At 38.3% G+C, this 21,054-nt stretch overlaps 2 protein-coding genes across 8 annotated transcripts in view; one reads left to right on the top strand and one right to left on the bottom strand.

Moving 5' to 3' along the window:
• The window catches only part of LOC118571182 (PARP1 binding protein), a 52,544-nt gene extending 33,531 nt beyond the window's left edge, over positions 1-19,013 (top strand). For 3 of the 7 annotated variants that reach the window (XM_036170123.1, XM_036170122.1, XM_036170119.1), the window contains 5 exons: positions 4,596-4,776; positions 7,557-7,735; positions 9,463-9,544; positions 18,134-18,266; positions 18,682-19,013. In XM_036170123.1, coding sequence (XP_036026016.1) covers positions 4,596-4,776; positions 7,557-7,735; positions 9,463-9,544; positions 18,134-18,266; positions 18,682-19,013 — 907 coding nt within the window. Of the gene's footprint in view, positions 1-4,595; positions 4,777-7,556; positions 7,736-9,462; positions 9,545-13,800; positions 13,804-18,133; positions 18,267-18,681 lie in introns of all 7 variants that reach the window. The other 4 variants (XM_036170126.1, XM_036170125.1, XM_036170120.1 and 1 more) reach the window with 3 other exon arrangements.
• A 165-nt stretch (positions 19,014-19,178) lies between these two features.
• Positions 19,179-20,504, bottom strand: Pmch (pro-melanin concentrating hormone). Its single transcript, XM_036170095.1, has 3 exons — positions 20,195-20,504; positions 19,664-19,862; positions 19,179-19,410 (listed from the first exon to the last, which is right to left on the bottom strand). The coding sequence occupies exons 1-3, from the start codon at positions 20,441-20,443 to the stop codon at positions 19,361-19,363; spliced, it is 498 nt and encodes a 165-aa protein (XP_036025988.1). The 5' UTR covers positions 20,444-20,504; the 3' UTR covers positions 19,179-19,360.
• Positions 20,505-21,054: the final 550 nt, after the last annotated feature.

Here is a 21,054-nt window from a genome sequence, read left to right as displayed (position 1 = left end):
CGGAGCTTCCAGGTTCTAACACTAACAGTGTGAGTGAAGCAACTGTATTGCCAGCTAGACACTGGGAGTCTAATGGTTGGCTTTAGTAGGAGATATATAAATTACCATAGCAGTGGTTAGAGTGTTTGCTGGTGGCCAGTGCTAACCTTGGCAAACAGTTGAAGCATAAGTCTTTTCTTAGGTACAATTCCGGCAATGAATTATACCATCTTGAGAATTTAGCAATTTTGTTCTTAAATTAATGGGGGGGGGGACCAAAATGATAACCTTTTCCTAATATTATTTGAAATTTTTATTCTTATAATTTGCAACTAAGAAATTCTTTCATATTTTATTATCCTTTGAGTCTCTACTAAAAATGTTTTTGATAGTTTATTTGTAGCTTTAATAAACATATGCAGTTGACCTAGCTACTTCAATAAAAGGGTAAATTTGAAAACCACTTGAAAGATCATTTTTAATAAAAAGGATTTTTATCAGGCTGGTGACTGAACTCAACATTACCTTAATTGGCAGATGTCCTGTGAACTGTAGCTGCTGTCTTAAAATCCCCCATTAGTGTTTACATTATCAATTGGAGGGCTGCTTAACATGGGGTTGAGTGTAGGGTATACTATGCATAGTATTTCCCAACTCTGAGAACAAGTGCAGTGTAGTTAGGAGGAAATCACCCAGAATCGGAATTACACAGACATGATTGACAAGACTCCAATACTTGTAACTATAAAACATTTAGTTAAAAATGTTGACACAATACATAAAATAGCTGTATATGTACATAGTGTATTCGATAGCCGTCAGTTTTTTGATACTCATCCTTAGTAGCCCTTAATCAAACACTCTAATCAACTAATACTAGTTTTATTCCAAAAAGGTCAATATGTATTTGTCAATTCTAGTACTTTAGTAGCTAGCCGCCAAGCCATTAACATATATAAGCATTCATCATCAAAAGAAAAATAAGTTGCTGTCCCTAATGCATAGTAGTAGCAGCGTGTCACTCCCAAGCCGCATTACTCACATCACTGGAGTTTGTAAAGCATGCCTTTCATATTCATCCCCAGTGAAAGAATGACTTAAGAACATGTATAATGTATTACAAAACAAAGTTTTCCAGATTAAGGAAACTAAAGGACTTTACAGATTTTACTACCTGAGTAATTCTCAGAAAAAGCAGAAAGGGCCAACGTGCTAGTTATGGATTAATTCGGATTACACTTCATCCAGTTCATCTGTTTGTTTTTAAATAGAAATATGTTTAAAGTAACAGCTGAAAAGAAAGTTTTTATGTGAAAGTATCCCTAGAATCAGCCTGGACTTCTAGTTATGGAAGCAGGGAAGACAAAGTCCCTGGAATGACCTTTTCATTGACAAAAATTAATAATTCTGGATAATATTTAAGTGATTCTTAATGCTTTGAATGAGTAGGCAAATGTAATAAAAATACAGGCCAAGGATCAGGTGAAGAAGAAAAGTCAGAGAGACAAGTCAAAATGGAGCAAGCCAAATAGAAGTCTTGGTGAACCGGATTGTATTCTGTGTGTGGGAGGGAAGGGTGAGGTATGTGTATGGTTGGGGGTGTGGACATGTGTGTAGAAGCCAGAGATCTCTCTCTCTCTCTCTCTCTCACACACACACACACACACACACACACACACACACACACACACACACACCGTTAGGAGCTCTCCACAGTGTATTTGGAGGCCAGGTCTTGCTGGCACCTGTGGTAGCTGACCTGTGTGCCCCAGGGATCAGCCTGTCTCCACCTTCCCACTGCATCAGGCTTTCTATGTGTATGTTGGGGGTCAAATTCAGGCACTCATGTACAGCCCCTGATGCCCGTGGGACAGCTCAACTGCAGGTCTAATAGGAAGACATATCACCCTGCAGAGATGATCCCTCAGCAGAAAGGTGAGCTAAGAACAAGGACTGTGTGATCTGATCAAAGGGTTCCTAGGAAAACCTAGTCAGCTTGTGGGGCTTGGTGGCGCACGCAGACAGAAGGCAGACAGAGGTGGGCAGACAGAGGCAGGCAGGTCTCTGTGAGTTCAAGACCAGCCTGACCTACAAGGTTCTAGGACAGTTAGGGGTATCACACAGAGAAACCCTGTCTCAAAAAACGAAAAACCAAAACCAACCAAACAAAAAACAACCCCTCCAAAAGGCCAAACAACCCCCCCCCAAACCAGTTAACTATAAACTGTTTTAGCATTCAATTTAAGATTCAGATGAGAGCTCTTGTTATCATCATCTCTTTTCAGCACAGTATTTGATGGTCAGTTCAAATCAGTCAGGCATAGTAGGTAAAAGAAACAAAACTGTTTGGTTGTGATATGATTATATTGTTATAAAATTCAAAGACTCTAGAAGCAGTAGTGTTTAAATGTTAAATATTAAAATAAGCAGTAGAGTTGAAGTGTTGCTCTGTATATAATGAATAAATTCAAAACAATTTTATTTCTTTATTACTACTCTATAGGAAAAATTTTAGAAAAAAAAATTCCCAAATTAGAAAGTCAAAAGGCTAAAAGAGTCTTACCAGCTCCCTCTCTCCTGAGATTTCTGTCAGATGCGGAACTCTGTTTGCCCCGTCACCCTCCTCTCCCAGTACTTCACCCCAGAACTCTGGTCTTCAGGAAGAAGCCATCTGTCCTGCTTGCCTGCCACTCACAGCTCTTGTTAGTTCTTCTCAGCGGGAAAGACTGCGGATATTTGAAGATTTTTCTCCAGGCTTGCCAAGCTCAGTGAGATGTCTATTCAGAGTATAGACCATGATAATGTAAATGCAACCCTCCAAGTACTATTATATTGCAAATAGTAATATGAATAATAGTGAATTACATTTTCTACTATTAAAAACTTGAGAGTGCCTGTTTTTAGGACTGTGATTAGAGGCACTCAATGAACAACATTTAACATACCATCATAGACTTTCTTACAGAACTAGGTTCTCCCCAAACTCTTGGTAATAGAATTATTTATCTTTGTATTATATAGACTTCAAAGGGCTACTCTTGTGAGACCTAAAGTCCTTCAGAGAGTGCCAGAACCAAAGCCAAACAGAAAGAAAGAAAGAAAGAAAGAAAGAAAGAAAGAAAGAAAGAAAGAAAGAAAGAAAGAAAGAAAGAGCACCGCACAGGCCCCTGGCTCCATGTGTGCAGCATGCTTCTTTATTAAGGACCAGCCACCATTGTGAACCTGTTGAAGGCACAAGCAGAGTCAGGAAGCTAGTAAATACCAGGCTTGTAGTAAGTAGTGGAAAGAAGGCCCTTTCTGCAGGGGAATACCCAGAGTGTTTTATTAGTAAAGCCTTCAGATAGAACACCGTCCATTCGTTCATCAACACCAGGCCTCTCTTCTGAATGGCAAGTGGAAACTGATACTGAAGAATGGTGAATGAAATTCCCCTCTCAGAGCTGAGCTTTGCGTGAAATGCTTTAGCATAAGAGTCCCCTGTGGTACATGTGCAGCTCTATATAGCACCCTTCTTGGAGGAGGTAATTCAGTTAGATAGGATCAGAAGCTAGGGACAGAACTGAATATGATTCTTATGATAGGAAATGTGGGAGAGACCAAGCTAATGAGTTACTGGACTTTCAGTTCTCTGTGATTGCCTCATAGATTTCCTCTTCTATTTGGACCAAATACTTAGCCAGTCAACCATATTTTCACATACTTGTTAGAATACCTGACTAAGATGTATAACCTGGTGATAGATGAAAACTTCAGTTTATAGTTTTTTTCTTTATGCTGCTACAAAAGAGAAGTGTAGCAGCATTCCCAAAGTAGAGAAAGGCAGAGTTACCATGACTCCATATTTAACCAGACATGTCTTCCTGGGCACAGCCTTTCCAGGGGTACCTCATGACTTCAACAGAGAGCCCTCTTGTATTGTTGGACACCTCTAATTTCTTCTTTCGAACAGACCATCCTCTGGTATGTTCCTCACACTGAACCTGTGACAATCCTCTACATCAGGAGCTGCAACCAAAATTCAGGCTTATAAAGAAACATTGGCTTCAGGTGTTGAAAAACATTCACCTATTGGCCGTAGGTTTAGGTTTTGGTTTGCTTGGATCAGTACTGACTGGCTTAATTTCTCTTCTGTATATAATAGTGCTTCATGCATGGTGTTGTAGTATTTATTTCAGGTCAGACTTCTTTCCTCAACAGTATGTGACCTAGGACAAGGTATTTCATTTTTATGAGACTTACTAGCAGCTTACTGAGTTGGTTTTAAGATTAAGGTAACATAAGCATTCATTGAGAAGTGGCTGTTATTGTTGTCTTAGAAAGTACATATATCAGCTATATAGAAGTTCATCTGATCTGTCATCATATTTCATACATAATTAAAATATTTTCTCAGCTTTCAAATCAAGGAAGCTGTAACTTGTGGCATGCTGGATTTTAGAAAAACTTTATTTTTTTCTCATGGTTTTTATCTTTTCCTTAAATGCTTTGCTATTTGATCTCTAGGGTCAGAGTTCTGTTCTTTGAAAGGTGTTAACACTGAGAAAGAATTTTTCAAGATTATCAGCTTACTGTCATTTAGAAAACTATCACAAGCACACTCTTATTTCTGTTTCCAGCCTGGCAGGGGGTCGGATATTATCAGTGATAAAGATGCATCTGATCAAAGGCCACAGCAGTGGAGATCCTTTCTATAAAGCAGTAGAGGAAGTCGTTCAGGATTTGGATTTGAGGATTAAAAATATTATCAATTCTCAAGAAGCTGTAGCTGTCAGTACCACCACCCTCAGTCCTGCACCGGTAATGGATTTCTTCTTCATTGTCCTTTTATATAAAACATAATGTCTTCTATTCATTGCAGAAATTGTTTGCTGTTGCTACTTAAGTCAGAAGAGTGCATTTTCCATGTTTTAAGATGATGCCATCTGATTTAATTTTCTCAATAGGATTATGTTCAACTTAGGTTAAATAATAACATCTTTGGGGAAAATGTCTTTGTTAAAATAAGAAATCAGATAATCTCTAGTGTATCTTTCAGCACTGAATACTTAAGGTGCTTAGAGCAACTTTGTAATAATTATTCTTATAATACTATTATTTTTCTATTTACTCTGATGTAAAATAGCAGTCTGGTCTTTGACCCCAATACTCATTCTCTGCAGGACAGCAGCAGCCCTATCAGAATAGGTTTTGTCATCAGAAGCTAGTTTTCATTTATAGAGCCGTGGTGGAAGTTCTGTTACTACCTACATTTCAGTTGATTACAATTCAGTCTCCCTTATACTTGGGAATCTTTTGATTATACAACATATACTTCTTTCTTGGCTTTCTTGCACAGATAGTTGATTTTAATAGATCATTACTACAGAAATGAACTACCATGATTTTAAATACAGAACAGAATTTTAGACTATGTATTATAGTGGTCTATCTTTTTCCTTTTCTCTCTTTGTTTTTATTGGGGAGAAAGTCTTTCTGTGTAGGCCAGGTTGGTTTGGAACTCACTGTGTAGCCCAGACCGGCCTGAAACCCCTCTCATAGACTCCTGAATGCTGGAACTCCTGTGTAAACCATTGTGCCTGTCTGCATTGTTGTGTTTATTTGGTTAGCAAAAGACCCTTTTCATGGTGTCACCATGGCAGGCAGTGCATGAAGAAATTCTTTTGCTTTAGCTGTTTATTCACTCTGCCATCCACAGGCCTTGGTGATCATTTTTATCTATTTTCCTATAAAAAAGCATGTTCTTAGATTTACTTCAGACGTGTCATGGGTAAGATTCTGGGATGCTCCCCATTTATTTCATGTGCATGCCAACATTTTGAGTGACTAGCTTGGCACAAAACTCAAGGGAGCTATCACAGCAAGTGTGAGCCAGGAACCATTGCCATCTCAGATCACTCAGAGTGCCAGCTTCCCACTTGTGGGCAGACAAAATCCTGACACAAACCACCTGTTCTTAGTTTTATGTTTTCCCCCAACTCATGAATCTTGTAATCATCATTAAATAACACTCTGTGAAGGGACTAAAGCAATGTGCCACTCTCTGATGTAAACTGTGGTGAGCACTAGCTCATGGTAGGCTCTTGGCTTTACTTTGAGTGCAGCTGCGCATTACAGTTCATTGGTAGCCTGAGCTGAGAGAGAGGGGAAGGGGAAGAAGCTGAAACTGTGTTGATGAATGCTGCAGGCCCTGACACAAGTGCCCGAGGCCCAGGAGAGTAGCTCTGATATTTAGACACTGTCAGCCCTCTTTTGCAGGAGAGCACATCTTGGACACAGGGAAGTTAAGTCTTTCTCAGAATCCTGTAGTAATAGTCAGTAGGGTGTTTCCAACCTAAGAAAAGTTCCCAAGAGTTTATGTTTGTATGTACCTACATGTGATACTGCATTGTCATGTATTACCTACCACATTCTTTTATTTTCCGTCTAATTACTCTTTTCCAAGCTCTCCCTTTTTAACCTGTTTTAGCACTATTTAGTTCAGACCATTTCATTTTAAAACTAATTCATTATAATTTTTTAATTTGCTTTAGCTGTGTCTATATTTGACAAATGTTACCCTAAAATATATTTTACACATTGCTACTGTTATTTTTCTAAAGTCTAAGTAAGATTATTGTACTTACTTGTTTAATAAAGCAAGAGATTTTACCTCTGTAGCACACTGCCCTGTAACTTGTGTGCATGGGATGCATAGTTTCTTCAGGCTCCTCCAGTGAAGTCTTCTTGCTTATCTAGGTACCTAGATCTGCGCTTATGCCTAGTCTCTGCAGCTCCTTCCCCTGTCTCTGTGACTCCTCTCTGAAGCTAGCCTTTTCCCCATAGTGTTCTCACCATTTTCTTTCGGGTGATTTCATATATATATATATTGTTAGAAATTTCACTGCACTCTGTAATGGAAATGTTTGCTGACTAATTGTCTTATCAAGGGGACTGATTTCTTTGAAGGTTGTGCTTTTCACCTTTGGAACTTTGGTTTCTTAAAATCAATGCTTAGAACATAGAGTAATCATGAATTTTCATTTGATGAAGTCTTTTGTTTTTGTTTTTTTGAGACAGTGTGTCATTATAACCTAGGCGGATCTTCAACTTATGCAACTGAAGCTAGTCTTGAACTCATACTCTTACCTCTGCCTCCCCACTGCTGGGATTATAGGCCGGTACCACCACATCTGGCTCGTGATTAGATCTTACGGAAATGTGGGTTTGTTTTAGATTGCTAGCCCCCCCCCCCTTTTAAAAAAAAAAAGCACACAGTGATAGAGAGCTAAAGTCATGGGGTTGAGGCTACACTGTGCCCTACCTAGATAATGACTAGATTGTTCCATCCTACAAGCCTAATGTTATTCACATCAGAAACAAATGTCTTCTTTGATGATATTCTTATATGTCTGAAAATTGATAAGACTGATTATAGTGTGGTATAAGGAGAAATGTCTACATGTCTTATATCCACTCTCCAAAGCAGATTTTCTGTGATTTCAGCAATAAAGAAGATTGGCATTGAAATTGAAATTCATGGCTGACTCACCTAAATGGGGTGATTATTATGCATAACTTAAAAATATTTTTTGTTCTAGCCAAAATCTTTTGCCATAAACCATGACACTGCATACTGTGGCAGAGATACTGTGAAAATTTTGCTGGTTCTTTTGGATGAAGACGCAGCCAGTGCTCCCACCAGAAACAAAGCAGAGCTTTTATATAATGACGAGAGGACAGTTCCACACAGTGGACCTTCTCTTCTTACACTCTTTAGGTATGTAATATGCAAGCTGTATGTGTATAGGGACTAACATGAGGTGTACATGTGTGTGTATATATGTAAAACCATATATGTTATTATATATATAATACCTTGTTGATTATCAGAGAAGTTTATACTTCTGATAGGAAACTTGGAAGCAGCTGGATAATATGGAAAAAGTGGTCAACAAAAGCTAAAGGAAGATTGGGTATTTTACTGTAGCACAGTTATATTTATAATGTAACATTTAAAAGTGTGGTAGGTGGTTTGGGTTTTAATGTTTTCATTTAAATGTTTTGCTGTAAAAATATTTCTTTGTTTTGGTATGTGTTAAATGTCAGCCCTTAAAGCATCCTTTTAGTAGTGTCCCCACTGTCTAAGTGAAGAATCAAGACTTGTGAGTGATTGCATAATATTCCCAAGAGAGCTCAGTTAACAAGTAGCAAAGGTTTCTTCTCCCTAACTTGGAGTCTTTCCTTGTGACCACTGTTCTGGCTAAGAATAGGGTGGATATGCCCACCATGTTTACAGCAGAATCAGCATTTGTTGGCTTCCTTGGATATCATGGAGACGGATTTGCTAACTGAACGTTGGTGTTATATAAAGACCTTGATGCTGCCTCGTTGTTGCTCCAGCAGCCGTAATAAATACCATAGGCTGGTAGGACTGTTGTTAAACCACAGAAACCTAGTGTGACGTGAGAACAGCACGGGCCGCGAGGCGGCGGAAGCGGCGTAGATGGGTTCTGTTAAGAACTCTTCCTTGGCCTGGAGAGGTGGCTCAGAGGTTAAGAGCACTGACTGCTCTTCCAGAGGTGCTGAGTTCAATTCCCAGCAACCACATGGTGGCTCACAACCATCTGTAATAAGATCTGGCGCCCTCTTCTGTATGCATAATAAATAAATATTAAAAAGAAAAAAAAAAGAACTCTGCCTCATTAGAAGATGACGGTTTTGTTTTGTTTTCCCTACATGACCTTTCTTCAGTGTGTGCACATGTCCTCTCTCCTGTCCCTTTCTTACCAGGCATTTGTCCTACCTAGCTGAGAGTTTACCCTTAGGAGCGCCTTTAGCTGTAATTGTCTCTTCGAATCTTTTCACAGGATAGCAGGCTTTTGTTTTGTTTTTTCTTGTAAATATGCTGCTGTGGGAGTAGGGAGAAAACTAGTTTAAAAGCCACTCTGGCTTCTAAGTGTCATAGTTCATTTTAGTTGCTACCAAAAGCTATCTTAGGCTGGGCGGTGGTGGTGCACACTTGTAATCCCAGCACTCGGCAGGCAGAGCCAGGAGGAGCTCTGTGAGTTCGAGGCCAGCCTGGTCTACAGAGCAAGTTCCAGGACAGGCTCCAAAGCTACAGAGAAACCCTGTCTCGAAAAACAAAAAAAAAAAAATTTTTGGCCTAGATAATTTATAAATAAATTCATTTCTTGTAGTTCTAGAGGCTAAAAATTCAACCTCGCAGTGTCAGCAGATTGGTTGCCATTTATGGGTCGAGGCCCACTCCTCATGCACTGCACCTGCCCGTGCGTCTTCAGAGGTAGAAAATTTGAAAGGGCAACAATGGACAAGCAGGGTCTCATGCTCTTTCATAAGAACACTAATCCAAATCACTAACCTGAACACCTTCTAAAGGCCTTCCCTCTTAATATTGTCTCATTGGCAATTAAATGTCAATATAAAATTTGAAAGGGCAGAAATATTCAAGTTCTATTAATATGTGTGTCCTTTTCTTTTACATAGGTCTCCCACACAAGTGAATAATACATCAATTAAACCCCTCAGAGAGCGAATCCATAAGTCAATGCAAGCAGAAAAAATTAAGGTATAATAAAATGTAATTGTAAAACGTCAAATATTGATTTATTTTGGAAGAAATAAGTATATAAAACTGGGATGAATATTGTAAATATGCATTTCATGTAACAATAAGAAGGAAATGAAAAATAAGCAATGATAATGACAGTTGGTATAGAAACACTTTGCTTTCTAATTTACTGGAGCTAAATGAAAGAGATAAGCAGTTGCCATTGTAAATGTTGCAACAATGTCTATCCAGTGAGCGAAAGAAGGAAAACAGAGAAGCTGTGGCCTTGTTTGTGCTTCTGATGTCTCAGGGGATGGAGACCCAGTGTTGCCATCGCTGTAACAAGGACTGAGATAATCAACTGTTATAAATTCTGAACACCGTAATGCTGGGAGATCTTTAGTTATAGATTCTGATGAGAGTCTTTACATTGTTTCTTAGTGGTTGTTTATGTTTTCATTATGTTTTCAACTTGAAGTAGGTTTTCTGATCTTCTAGTAGGACATTTGTGTGTGTATATACACAGTGTGTATGTGTATACATACACATACACACACACACTGAGCATTGTATGTATATATGTATACAACTAACATGTATATGTGTATGCATCTAACATATACATATACATACATATATATATATATATATATATATATATATATACACACACACACATACATACATACATATACAGGTATACATATTTGCACACAATCTGCTCAGTCTGTATAATGTTACTTGTATGTATTTACTTTCATGGCTGACCATTTGGTATTGGATAACTAATTGGTATGGTTTTCCTGGGGAAGACTTTTTCCACTCTCAGCATTCTCGAGTTGCCCATAGTTCTCCGTGTAGAGGCCTCTTGAGAGCCCTTCCCTGCCTCCCTGCCCTCATCTGTGTGAGCATGTCTGTTAGTGTCATCCCTGTGCAGGTCATGTGATGCAATCTCATGACAAACTTCCCGACCCTCTGGGTTTTAAAAGTCTTTCTGCCCTCCCTTCTCTGTTGATCCCTAGGCCTTAGATCTTGGAGTTGTGTTGTAGATGTATCCCTTGGGATTGGGCTCCACAGCTAGCCATTTTGGTTGGTTGCGGTTTTCTGCAGTAGTCTCCATCTGTTGCGAAGAGAATTTTGCTTGGTAAGTGGTGAGGACTGCATGTATGTGTGGGTGTAAGGACAAATATTTAGAATGTAGTTTGGGACTGTGCCTTTTTAGAAATCTCAAGGCTCAGCTAATTACTATAAAATGAAAACAAATTCATGCGTGTTAGAGAAATAGAAAAGATCCTCTGATTGTGTGTCATTTACATAGGTGGACACTGTCTAATGTTAGAGGATATTGTCTAATATTACAGTGACCATGCAGTTTCTGATGTTACTTTGCACATTCATGAACTTAAACTCACATTGCTTTGTTATTATCAGCGAACTCTAGTCTACACAGCTCTGGAACTAAAAGACAATAAAGAGTTCATACCTGTGCTTTATAGTTTTGCAAAAGCAAAATGTGGAATCTATCAGTGTAGCCAGACATGTAACTGAAGCATGGCCGGATAAAGGACTTGTTAGAAATAACAAGAAATGTTGCTGACATTCTCTCGTAGATTGGTGATGAAATAGTAGCCCAACACTTATTGCTTTATCTTTCTGCTCCTTTTGCCCTTTTGGCATACAGTTGTGGTGAGGGTTTTGTTTGCTTTTGTTTTCTTTGTTATGGAAATTACATGCAGTCTGCACTTGAAATACTTAGAGCATTTTAAAATGTTTGAGGATTTAGATTTTCAAATCAATACTACATGGAAAATTAATTCTCCTTAGCTTTGAGTTTCCTTGTTCATAATTAAAGTGAATACTTTTCTGGTCACGAAGTTAAGTCTTTAACTTTCACTGTACACTGTGGTCTACTAGGAAACCTGCATCTGATTGTCCAAAAAATCCATCCCTATGAAGGAAACTGGAAGATTCTCATTGGTTTTGATAAACCTCCATGGTTTTGATACAGACAGACCTTTGGAGAATATTTCTCCCATTTCTTTATCATTACTTTTAAAATAGTTTAAATAGCTTATTAAATTGGAAGATTTTTAAGGGCACACTTAACCTCTGTAAACTTCTGTGTATTGTGTTTTATTTCTTCTGTCTTGATTTGCCAGCACCTTGCCTATCTGCTTCAACAGAAAGGCTAGACATGTTTCTTCTCTACTGTGTCTTTAATGCTTTTGACCATCTCAGTGGGTCCACGCTGTATAAGTATTTATGTACTTAATAATGTAAACTACTCCTTCTGGAAAGTATGGGATCCTTAACCAAGGAGAAGTAGGTGGAGTGAAATTTAGATAGTAGTGGTGTGAGAAAGTTGCCCTCTCTGTAACTCTGTGGCCTCCATAGACAGTCCTTGTCCTGTGGTGTTGGAAAATTCTGTCTTAGATGGCCAAGTTTAGACTGGGAATTTGAAAACTTGAAAGCATGTCCAAATTAAAAGGTGAATTGAGATGGAGTCTCAGCATCTCCTCTCCCTTGATTCCTAAAATGAATGGAATAGTAATTAAAACTGGCAAAGGTAGGCTGAGGAGATGGGGACCTAGTGAAGTGTCTGCTGCCTGAGCACAGAGACTGGGTGGAGTTCAGGGCCCTGGGACCGGGAGGCAGGCCATGGGAGGGGTAGATAGTGGGTCCTGCTCACTGGCTAGCCAGTCTAGTCAGATGGCAAGCTGCGACTTCAGGGAGAGACCCTGCCTCGTGAATTTAGGTGATAAAGTGAGTGAGGAAAAATCCTGACAACAATCTCTGCCTTCCACACGTGCCAGGTTGGATGAGGTCAACACACACACACACACACACACACACACACACACACACACACACCAGAAGTAATCACTGAGAACAAACAACAGAGAATATTATAATAACAGTCAAAATGGCCCACAATAGACGCTGAGGGTCTCAAAGCTTAGCATGACTTAGCAACTTAATTTAATCTTAGTTATTACATAGGGAGATGTAGTATTAGTCTAGTCCTAGTTACCAGATACAGAGATGCAGTACTAGTCTAGTCCTAGTTACCAGATACAGAGATACAGTTCTAGTGAGTATACAGAATTATGAGAATTGTCCCTAGGATTTCCCAAACTGAGAAGCCAAATAAAATGTGTGTTTCTCTTTTCACTTTATTGTTTTGAGAAATGATAGGCACAACAACTAGATAGTACTGTGTGAGAATGAACTCTGAGATTATATATTTAGAGAAGTGGAGGCTCTTGGGCTCCATACTAAATCTTACCCAACCAGGTCTCTAATTAGAATGAAGCAGAATCCCTGACTAGATAAAGTAGACCTTCTGATTTTATATATATAAATAAATAAACTGAAGAAGAGGACTCAGAAACCAGAACCTTCTTTAGCCTGTTGCCTCAGATGACCTCGATATCTACCCCCACCATTCCTTGGGCAACAGAGAAACAAGGGCCAGAAAAATATGTGACCCTGGGGAGAAATAAGATGCTTTCAAATAAGAACCAAGGAACAGAATTGAGTAATTAGCCACAGACTGGAGACTTCTGTTCCTAGCTAGGGTGGTAGGTTGTGGCTGAACACCACTTCTCTTACAGTAACATTATAAAAGGCAGATAAGCTTGGAAAACATATTTTAAAGACACGGTAGAACTGTGAAGCACGAATGTCCAAATAAAGCAAGAATCCAGAGAGAATGAAATCCTGCTCAGAGAGACAGTCCGTTGTTGATTGTTTCCTTCTGGTATTGTTTGCCAACTGGGATATATGCTGAGGATTGCTACTGGCACATAAAGGCCTCCATGGAAGGAAGGAGACAAGTCAGTAGAACTGTGGTGTTCTGAGAGGCTGGTCACCATTTGAAAACTCAAGACCACCTAAATATGCAGCAGGACTTTTCTTCTACCAAGGACACCAAGAATTTTGTCCTAAATAGAGTTAGTTAGCCCTTGTTAACTCTAGAAGCTATTTTACAGACCACATAGCCAGCCAGCAGCATGGCAAGGTTTATAGTTAGTTTCTAGAGTTCAAAGTTTGATTATCACTGAAAAGTTCATTAAAAATATAAAATTATAATGTTATTGCTTCAGTGAATTTTTTCTATTTATCTCTGTAATTGAATTTTATCTGATAGAAAATATGTATACACAAATTCTTCAGGATCAAATAAAAGATAATAAAAATGTCTATTCTTTTGAAAATGTGGTAATGTAAGAATAAGGAAAATTTGGACTCATTTACTTTAGATACACAGTTAGCAGGTATTTTGAAGACAGTTTTCCTTTCAAGCTTGTTAATGGTACAGTGGTAGGTGAGACTTCCATTCTCTGGCTAACTCTGTCTCTTCCTGTCCAGTGCTTTGACTCATTCATCTTAATTTAACTAGAGTCGGGCTTTCCTATGTGAAGTACTTTTTCCTCAAACTGGGAACCTCCTAATAATTTAAATTTAAAAAAAGCTGTGGCAAAGGACTTTTCCAATGCTTGGCAAGTCTAAAGTTTGTTGCAATTTCACTGTGGATAGAAAGCTTCCCAGTGGAGGGAAATCACTCCACAGAAGAACACTTTCAATCCATTTCTCTCTTGTGACTTGAACATAAAATGATTTTAACAGCCATGTATGAATGTGGACATTATCTTGGTTGTTCAGTACTTCAAAAGCACTTTCAGGAGGGAATTGTTTTGCTTATTTGGTATTCTAAGTCAAATACACAGACAGCTTTGGAAGATTTGCAACAGGAAGTAATCTCAATTCTGTGTGACCACTAATCTTGTACAGAAAAATTCAACTTTCATGAACAAAGGAAAAGCATTTCCTTTCAAGTTATAAATACAAGCCACTTTATCTTGCACAGTTTTAATAATTAAATGAAGATGCTGACAATATGGTCCTTGTCCTGAGCTACGTTCTAGAATCTCTTCAGAACTGACCTGGACCTGAGAAGTCTGATCCAGCAGAACTTATTTTATATACCCACTTCATCTGTGTCATAATAGCTATCCAGTATCTTTATTAGATCTCTAGAGTGTGCATGTATATATCATATATATGTTTCCCTATGTGCATACATGGGGTATATTCATAATCTCTGTACCCCTGATTTTGGTGTTTGAAACAAGGGGACAGACACACGGACACACACACACACACACACACACACACACACACACACACACACACAATCTTTCTTTCTTTCTTTTTTGAATCAGTGTCACTATGTAACCCTGGTTGGCCTAGAACTTTCTATGTAGACTAGGCTGACCTTGAACTCACAGAGATCTACCTGCCTCTGCCTTCTGAGTACTGAGGTTAAAGGTATATACCATGCCTAACAATGTCTATATTTTTTTACTTCTATAGTGCTGACAATTGTGTGAGGTGAATATTATTACACTTAGGTGGGAACACACTAGAAGTTGATGATTTATTCAAGATTATCTAGTTATCAAGGGTCTGGCAAGATGGCTCAGTGGATAAAGGTGCTTGCCACCGAACCTAACAACCTGAGTTCCATCCTTGGGACCCACATGGTGGAAGGAGAAAACTGACTCCATCACTTGTCCTCAGATCTGTAAAACCCACAGATCTATAATTTCATAGATTGCCCTAGAGCCAACTTACCTTCATCTTGTACATCTATACTTGGTGTTTTTTAATCTATATGTAGAACTTTATTTTTCTGAATCTATTTTCTTCCTTTTATTCTTTATGTGGTTAGGGTCTGGAAGTTTTCAGTCTTTGAAATTCTTTCCAGCTTGTGTCAACAGAAAATTTTATGAATAAAATCCCTTTGTGATTGTAGATGGTGTTCTGGTTATCTCTTGAGTACTCTGTGCCTATCATGTAGTATAGAGACTCAATAAATAGTGCTTTATTTTAAAAGACTTTTGTAGAGGAAGAGAATAAAGAAAATCCATATACAACACTTCACAAGTAGAAAAAAACATTTGAGTTGCGTATCCTGGGGCATATCCATAATCCCTGCAGCCTTACACTCTGGGGTCTAAGGCAGGGAGGATCTCAGGTTCAAGGCCAGCCTGGGTTGCATTGTAAGATTGTGTCGTAAATCAGCATATAGGCAGAAGACCCTCCATGTAGCTACTCGTTGATATTTTAGACACAACCATTCCAAGGTCACATAGAACTCTTATGCTTTTTGTATTTTGATATGTATTTCATGGTTAATAATTTTTTTCTCACCTGTACCTGTTCTTCTTGCTATAAGAACATGCTGCCTTGTAACTAGTTTTCTGAATTTGACCTATCACTGAGGGCTTTGTAATTTCTTTATGTGGTGCCTGAAGAGGAACTCTTGCAGGAGAGATGGTTACACTAGTTCTTGGCTACATGTAATGGGAAACAAAAGTTTTTTCTTAGATTGTATATTAAAAGTAAATAAAAAAGTGTAAGAAAATTTATGTTCTTGCTAAACATGAAACTGAGAAAACATACTATCCTGAACAGTGTAATTATTGTCTTTTAATTTGCATATCCTATAGGTGGTGCCAAAGGTTTGGTAAGGGGCAGTAGTGATGTGTTGGTGCAGCACTCTGGATGCTAAGGGAATGCATGACCTAACCAGTCTTGGCCTACAGGTCTTACCATACTTCCCACAACTCGTTGTTTATCTGAGGAAGGGAATGAGATGGCGTTACTATGTAGCGCAGGCTGGACTAGAACTCTACTGCCTCAGTCTCCAGAATGCTAGTATGAAATGTGTGTATCATTTGACTCTCTGTAACTTCATAAGCAAGTTGATAAGTCTTTGTAAGCAGTAGAAAGAGTTACCCAAAGTGTCGTGCTATAGCAGGGCTTGTGGTGAAATGGGACAGTAGGAGCAGTGTTCCTGAGGACTCAGACGCCTCGTGAGTGCTGCTCATTGTCAGCACCTGCTCTTTGCTATTTGCTGTAAACATAGCTTTCCACTTCTTTTTGATTAACCAACTCCAATTGTCTAGTTCTTCCTTGAAAAATATGGAACACAATTTGTACTCATGTGGAAATGGCTTTCATTAGTTTTATGAAGAATTTATCACTCTAAATGAAATTGGCTTTTATGATGCAGCTGGGAAGGAGGCCTTTCTCCTATCTTTTAAACTGTGGACAGTGATTGTATTGCTATCATCTTTGCAAACATCTGCATGAATTAGAACGCTGGTCTCTGATTATATAACATAAAATGTAATTACTGAATATAATATATAATTACATTTTAATCAATAAATACTCTTAGTAATATCCAACGTAAGTATAATTTGAAGGGTAAAGGATATGAGGTAGCTTCTAATGACTTGGAGACATCTCCCCATAATAATTAATGGTTATGGACCAAGTGTGGTTGATGATATATTCACATTTTATGTGTAGACTAGATATTCTGAAATGTATTCCTGCTCCTATGAGCTATGAGATAGCTCAGCAGTCTCATATTTGCATAATGCATCTCCAAACTGCTTGTTTTCCTGTCCTGGTTCACAGATTAACTTCCCATCTCCCTCTTCCCTTCCCCCTTGCCCTCCAGTGTCTCAGTACATAATCCAGGCCGTCCTTCAACTTTTGATCCTCCTACATCAGCCTCGGAATGTTTGGACTACAGTTGTAGGTTGACATACCCTGCTTAGAATTAACTTTATCTGTCTGATTTTCTTCTGTTTATGAGAAAGTTGGCCTTTCATTTCTTATCTCTGAGGTTAAATACAAGTGTATATTTTGAAATTTGACCATTAAAACTCTTCGTTGAGTCTTTCTAGAATTCTTTCTGGTTTTCCCACATATTTGTTTTAACTAAGAAATAATGTCTCTCCATGTTGTTTGTGGTCCTCTAGCTAAACATTTGCTGTTTCTGTTTCTTCTCACTTCTCACTTCCCATTTTTGTCTCAGTATTTCTTCTTCCACCAATGTCTTTTTTTATTATTAAGAAATTTTCTGTTCATTTTACATAGCAACTACAGGTGTCCCTCCCCTCCCTCTTCCCACTGACCCCTCCCCAGCCTTCCCCTCCAACCCACTCTCCATCCCCACTTCTTCCAAGGCAAGGACTCTCATGGGGAGTCAGCAGAGCCTGGTACATTCATTGGGGCAGGTCCAAGCCCTTCCCTCTGCACCAAGGCTGTGTAAGGTGCCCCACTTTAGGCACTGGGCTCCAGAAAGCCCACTCGGCTCCAGAAAGCCCACTCATGCAGCAGGGATGGATCCTGATCCCACCCACTACCAGGGGCCCCTTAAGCAGCTCAAGCTAAACAACTGTCTCGCCTCTGCAGAGGGCCTAGTCAAGTCCCATGCAGGCTCCACAGCCATTAGTCCACAATTCATGAGTTCCCAAAGGATTGTTACAAAAACTCTCAAGAGTATAAAATTGCATTTTAGAACTGTTCTAAAAACATAAAATATATGGGTAATGCTAGGTATTGCTAAAAAGAACTAAGAGGCTAGCCATAGTAACAAGTTTGAAAACTGAAACAAAGTACCAGTGAATGGTGGGATTTGTAAGAGCAGTCTTTATATTGTGTGTTACTTACTAGGGAGCATTTATATAACTAAATGGAAAATAAGACTAAATTTAATTGCATATTTTTTCTTTGTGTTATCAGATGAGGCAGACCTTAATTAGATCACAGTTTGCTTGTACTTACAAAGATGACTACATGACGAGCAAGAATAGATGGAATGTTAATTTACCCTCAAAGCCGTTGCATGCTCTTCACTTGGAAAATGATATTGCTGGTAATTATCCTTGTTTGAATAATTAGTACCCAATTCTCTTTGCAAATACTAAGAAATGTAAAGACTTCTTTTTTAAGGCCTGGATTTGTTTAAGAAATTGAACTTAAGTTCAGATTTATGGATAGGAATAGGATATAATTTAATTTAACTAAGTGGATTTAAAAAACAATTCATAGTATTTACCTGTTGTATTTTTACATAGATGTTTGTTGTTTGGGATGAGAGGTGGCATAGTCAAATGAAATAGTAAAAAGATAATATAGCTACTTCTTGGCATTTAATTGTGTAGGATTATTATATTATAAATAATATGCCTTTAAATACTCTAGCCATTTTAATGATTATTTTATATGTCTCATGACTTATAATACTAAATATTATATGAATCCTCTCCCCTTGTCATTCTTCATAACAGAAGGTGCCCAGTCCTCTGTTGGAAGAGCAGGAATCAAAACAAGTTCCAAAAATGTGCATCTGGAAAGAAGTAAAGATGCCAAAATCCCAAGAAAATCTACAGAAAGTAAAGTATGCCAAAGGAAGCAGGTGGACTTGGACAGTGACAGTCTTCACCGGGATAATGGAAGTGAACCATCCCGACACAGAAATGTGCCGTTCCCTAACGTGCCCGATCACTCACACACGAAGGCTGGGGGCAAACTGGCCAGAGCAGCAAAGGGCAGTAGGTGTGCTGCCAGGAGCAAGCTGATTCCCGGCCAGACCAAGCTCACTCAGTTTTTCAGGCTGTGATTTTCTCATCTATATGCCTTAGTTCTAGATATGTAAGACCACTCACCAAAGCCATGAGCTGACTTTAAATATCAAGATGTAAATTCTGGTGCTTTACTACTTTTTAATAAATGTATGTGAGGCTCACATGTTAACCACTGTTCAAAAACACCAGTGAGTCAGAACTATGCAGAATTTTTATGAGGTTTAATGCACAAGTCAAAGCACAGCATTTGGATGATTACGTATCTTAGCTATTTAAAAACAGACATTTAGGATAATATATAAGTCATAGCAACATTAAGGGCTTTGCTCTCCACTTGCAATGAGTTATTTTCTTCTGAAAGGATGATGTGGACCAGCAGGTTTCAGACTTGCCAGCAGGGTCGGTAGACTCTTCCCAGCATACACCTGAGCACTGGGAGGGAACAAACAATGACTATAATTACCACGCAGAATTCAGAAAAATTATGTACCTGTTACATTGAATTCTGAAGAAATCAAGCCACAATTACTGATTTTTAAAAATTCCCCATTTTGACAGGGTCACCTGCTGTCTGATAGAACTGAACCATGGTCTTACTAGATTTTATTATGGTTAGATTAGTTAAGCTCAGAGCTCTCTTTATAGAATTAAAATGGAGGAATTGAATTTTTAAAAGGCTACTCACTGTCAAAATCTCTCCTTCCTATAGGAAATTTAGCTGAGTTTTCTTCATCCCCAATTTCTCTCTTTTCTTGTGTTGACTCAGTATTCTGAACTCCATTCTCAGCTGGAAAAGCTACTGATCCTTTCAGAGCGAGATAAGGTTTTATAGCCAGATTCAGTGGCAGACCATGATTTATGAGGTTCTGTTTGGAGCCTGTGTTCTGTAAAGAGAAGGTTGGTTTGTATTCCAGCCATCTTCTTCAGAATAGAGCTAAAATACAGTTGCACAACATTCTTGCTGATCAAGTCTAAGATGCGCTACACTGTTTTTCACTTCTAAAATATCTTAGATACAAGAAACAAAGTTTTTGATAAGATGGGGAAGTACCTGGCATGTATGAAATTATATTAGTTTTCTTAATGCACACTGTTACTCTGTTTGCATGTATTCCCATTTACAAAATGAAAATACCAAGTTTACCTTTAGGTTATTTATAATTATAAAAGTTGTTTTCATTGCTATTGTAATAAAAGTCAGACTATATATACTTACCTTTAAATTTTTGTTTTCATCATCGTTCATGAAACTGCTGTCATCATTTTTGTATTGTTCCAGAGAAGGAGCAGCAACTGATCTTTCTGCAGTATCCTCCTTCTGGAAGGCTTTTCCCATCCTAAATGTATTAAATACCATGTCATCTTCTACATTTCTTATGGACTTGGAAGCTGAAAGTAAAATACCTTGAGAAAACAAAGAAAAAGTCAGCATTAGTATGTAGGAAGAGAGACTCATTTTTGCCATCCTTGGTTCGATGCTTGCATAAAGCCAAACAAGAATGTGTAAAATGAAGAATTCTGCACTCTGCCAGTGGCCAAATGATTCCCTACCTTTATATGTTTCTGCATGAATAGAAAACACTTGAAGGGCTTATCTTTTCATCATTTAGAATTGACTCATCTAGCCTTTTGTAAAGCTGCTAATGCCTGATTGTTTGGGGTTTAGTGGCCTCTTGTTTATTTTGTGTGTGAATTTTCTGAGAATCTGATTAAGGCCTTTGATAGAAGGCTTTCTGTTGAGTAGATTATAGGCTCTTGAAAGTGGGTTGTTATTAAGGAAGACCACAGGACACCAGGCTCTTTGAATATTACTGTTTCCTTCTTTGTATTTTCTGATTAAGCTATTAAAACACAAGTTATTTCATTCACGGATGATAAGGATAAAGTTTTATGCTCTTTTAATCCTTATTAATAAAAGTTATCTCCAGACAAGATTTTTATTTTATAAATACTTGATATGATCTTTTGTGATTAAAGTACATATGCTTGTCAGTATTATCAAAACAAACAGACCAAAAAACCTGTTCATTCTTCATTTAAAACTGATCTGTCTGATGTGTTTTAAATTAGTTCCAA

The sequence above is a fragment of the Onychomys torridus genome, chromosome 20 (genome assembly GCF_903995425.1).
Source record: "Onychomys torridus chromosome 20, mOncTor1.1, whole genome shotgun sequence".
Classification (NCBI taxonomy): Eukaryota; Metazoa; Chordata; class Mammalia; order Rodentia; family Cricetidae; genus Onychomys; species Onychomys torridus.
This window is presented reverse-complemented; position numbering and strand designations above follow the sequence as displayed.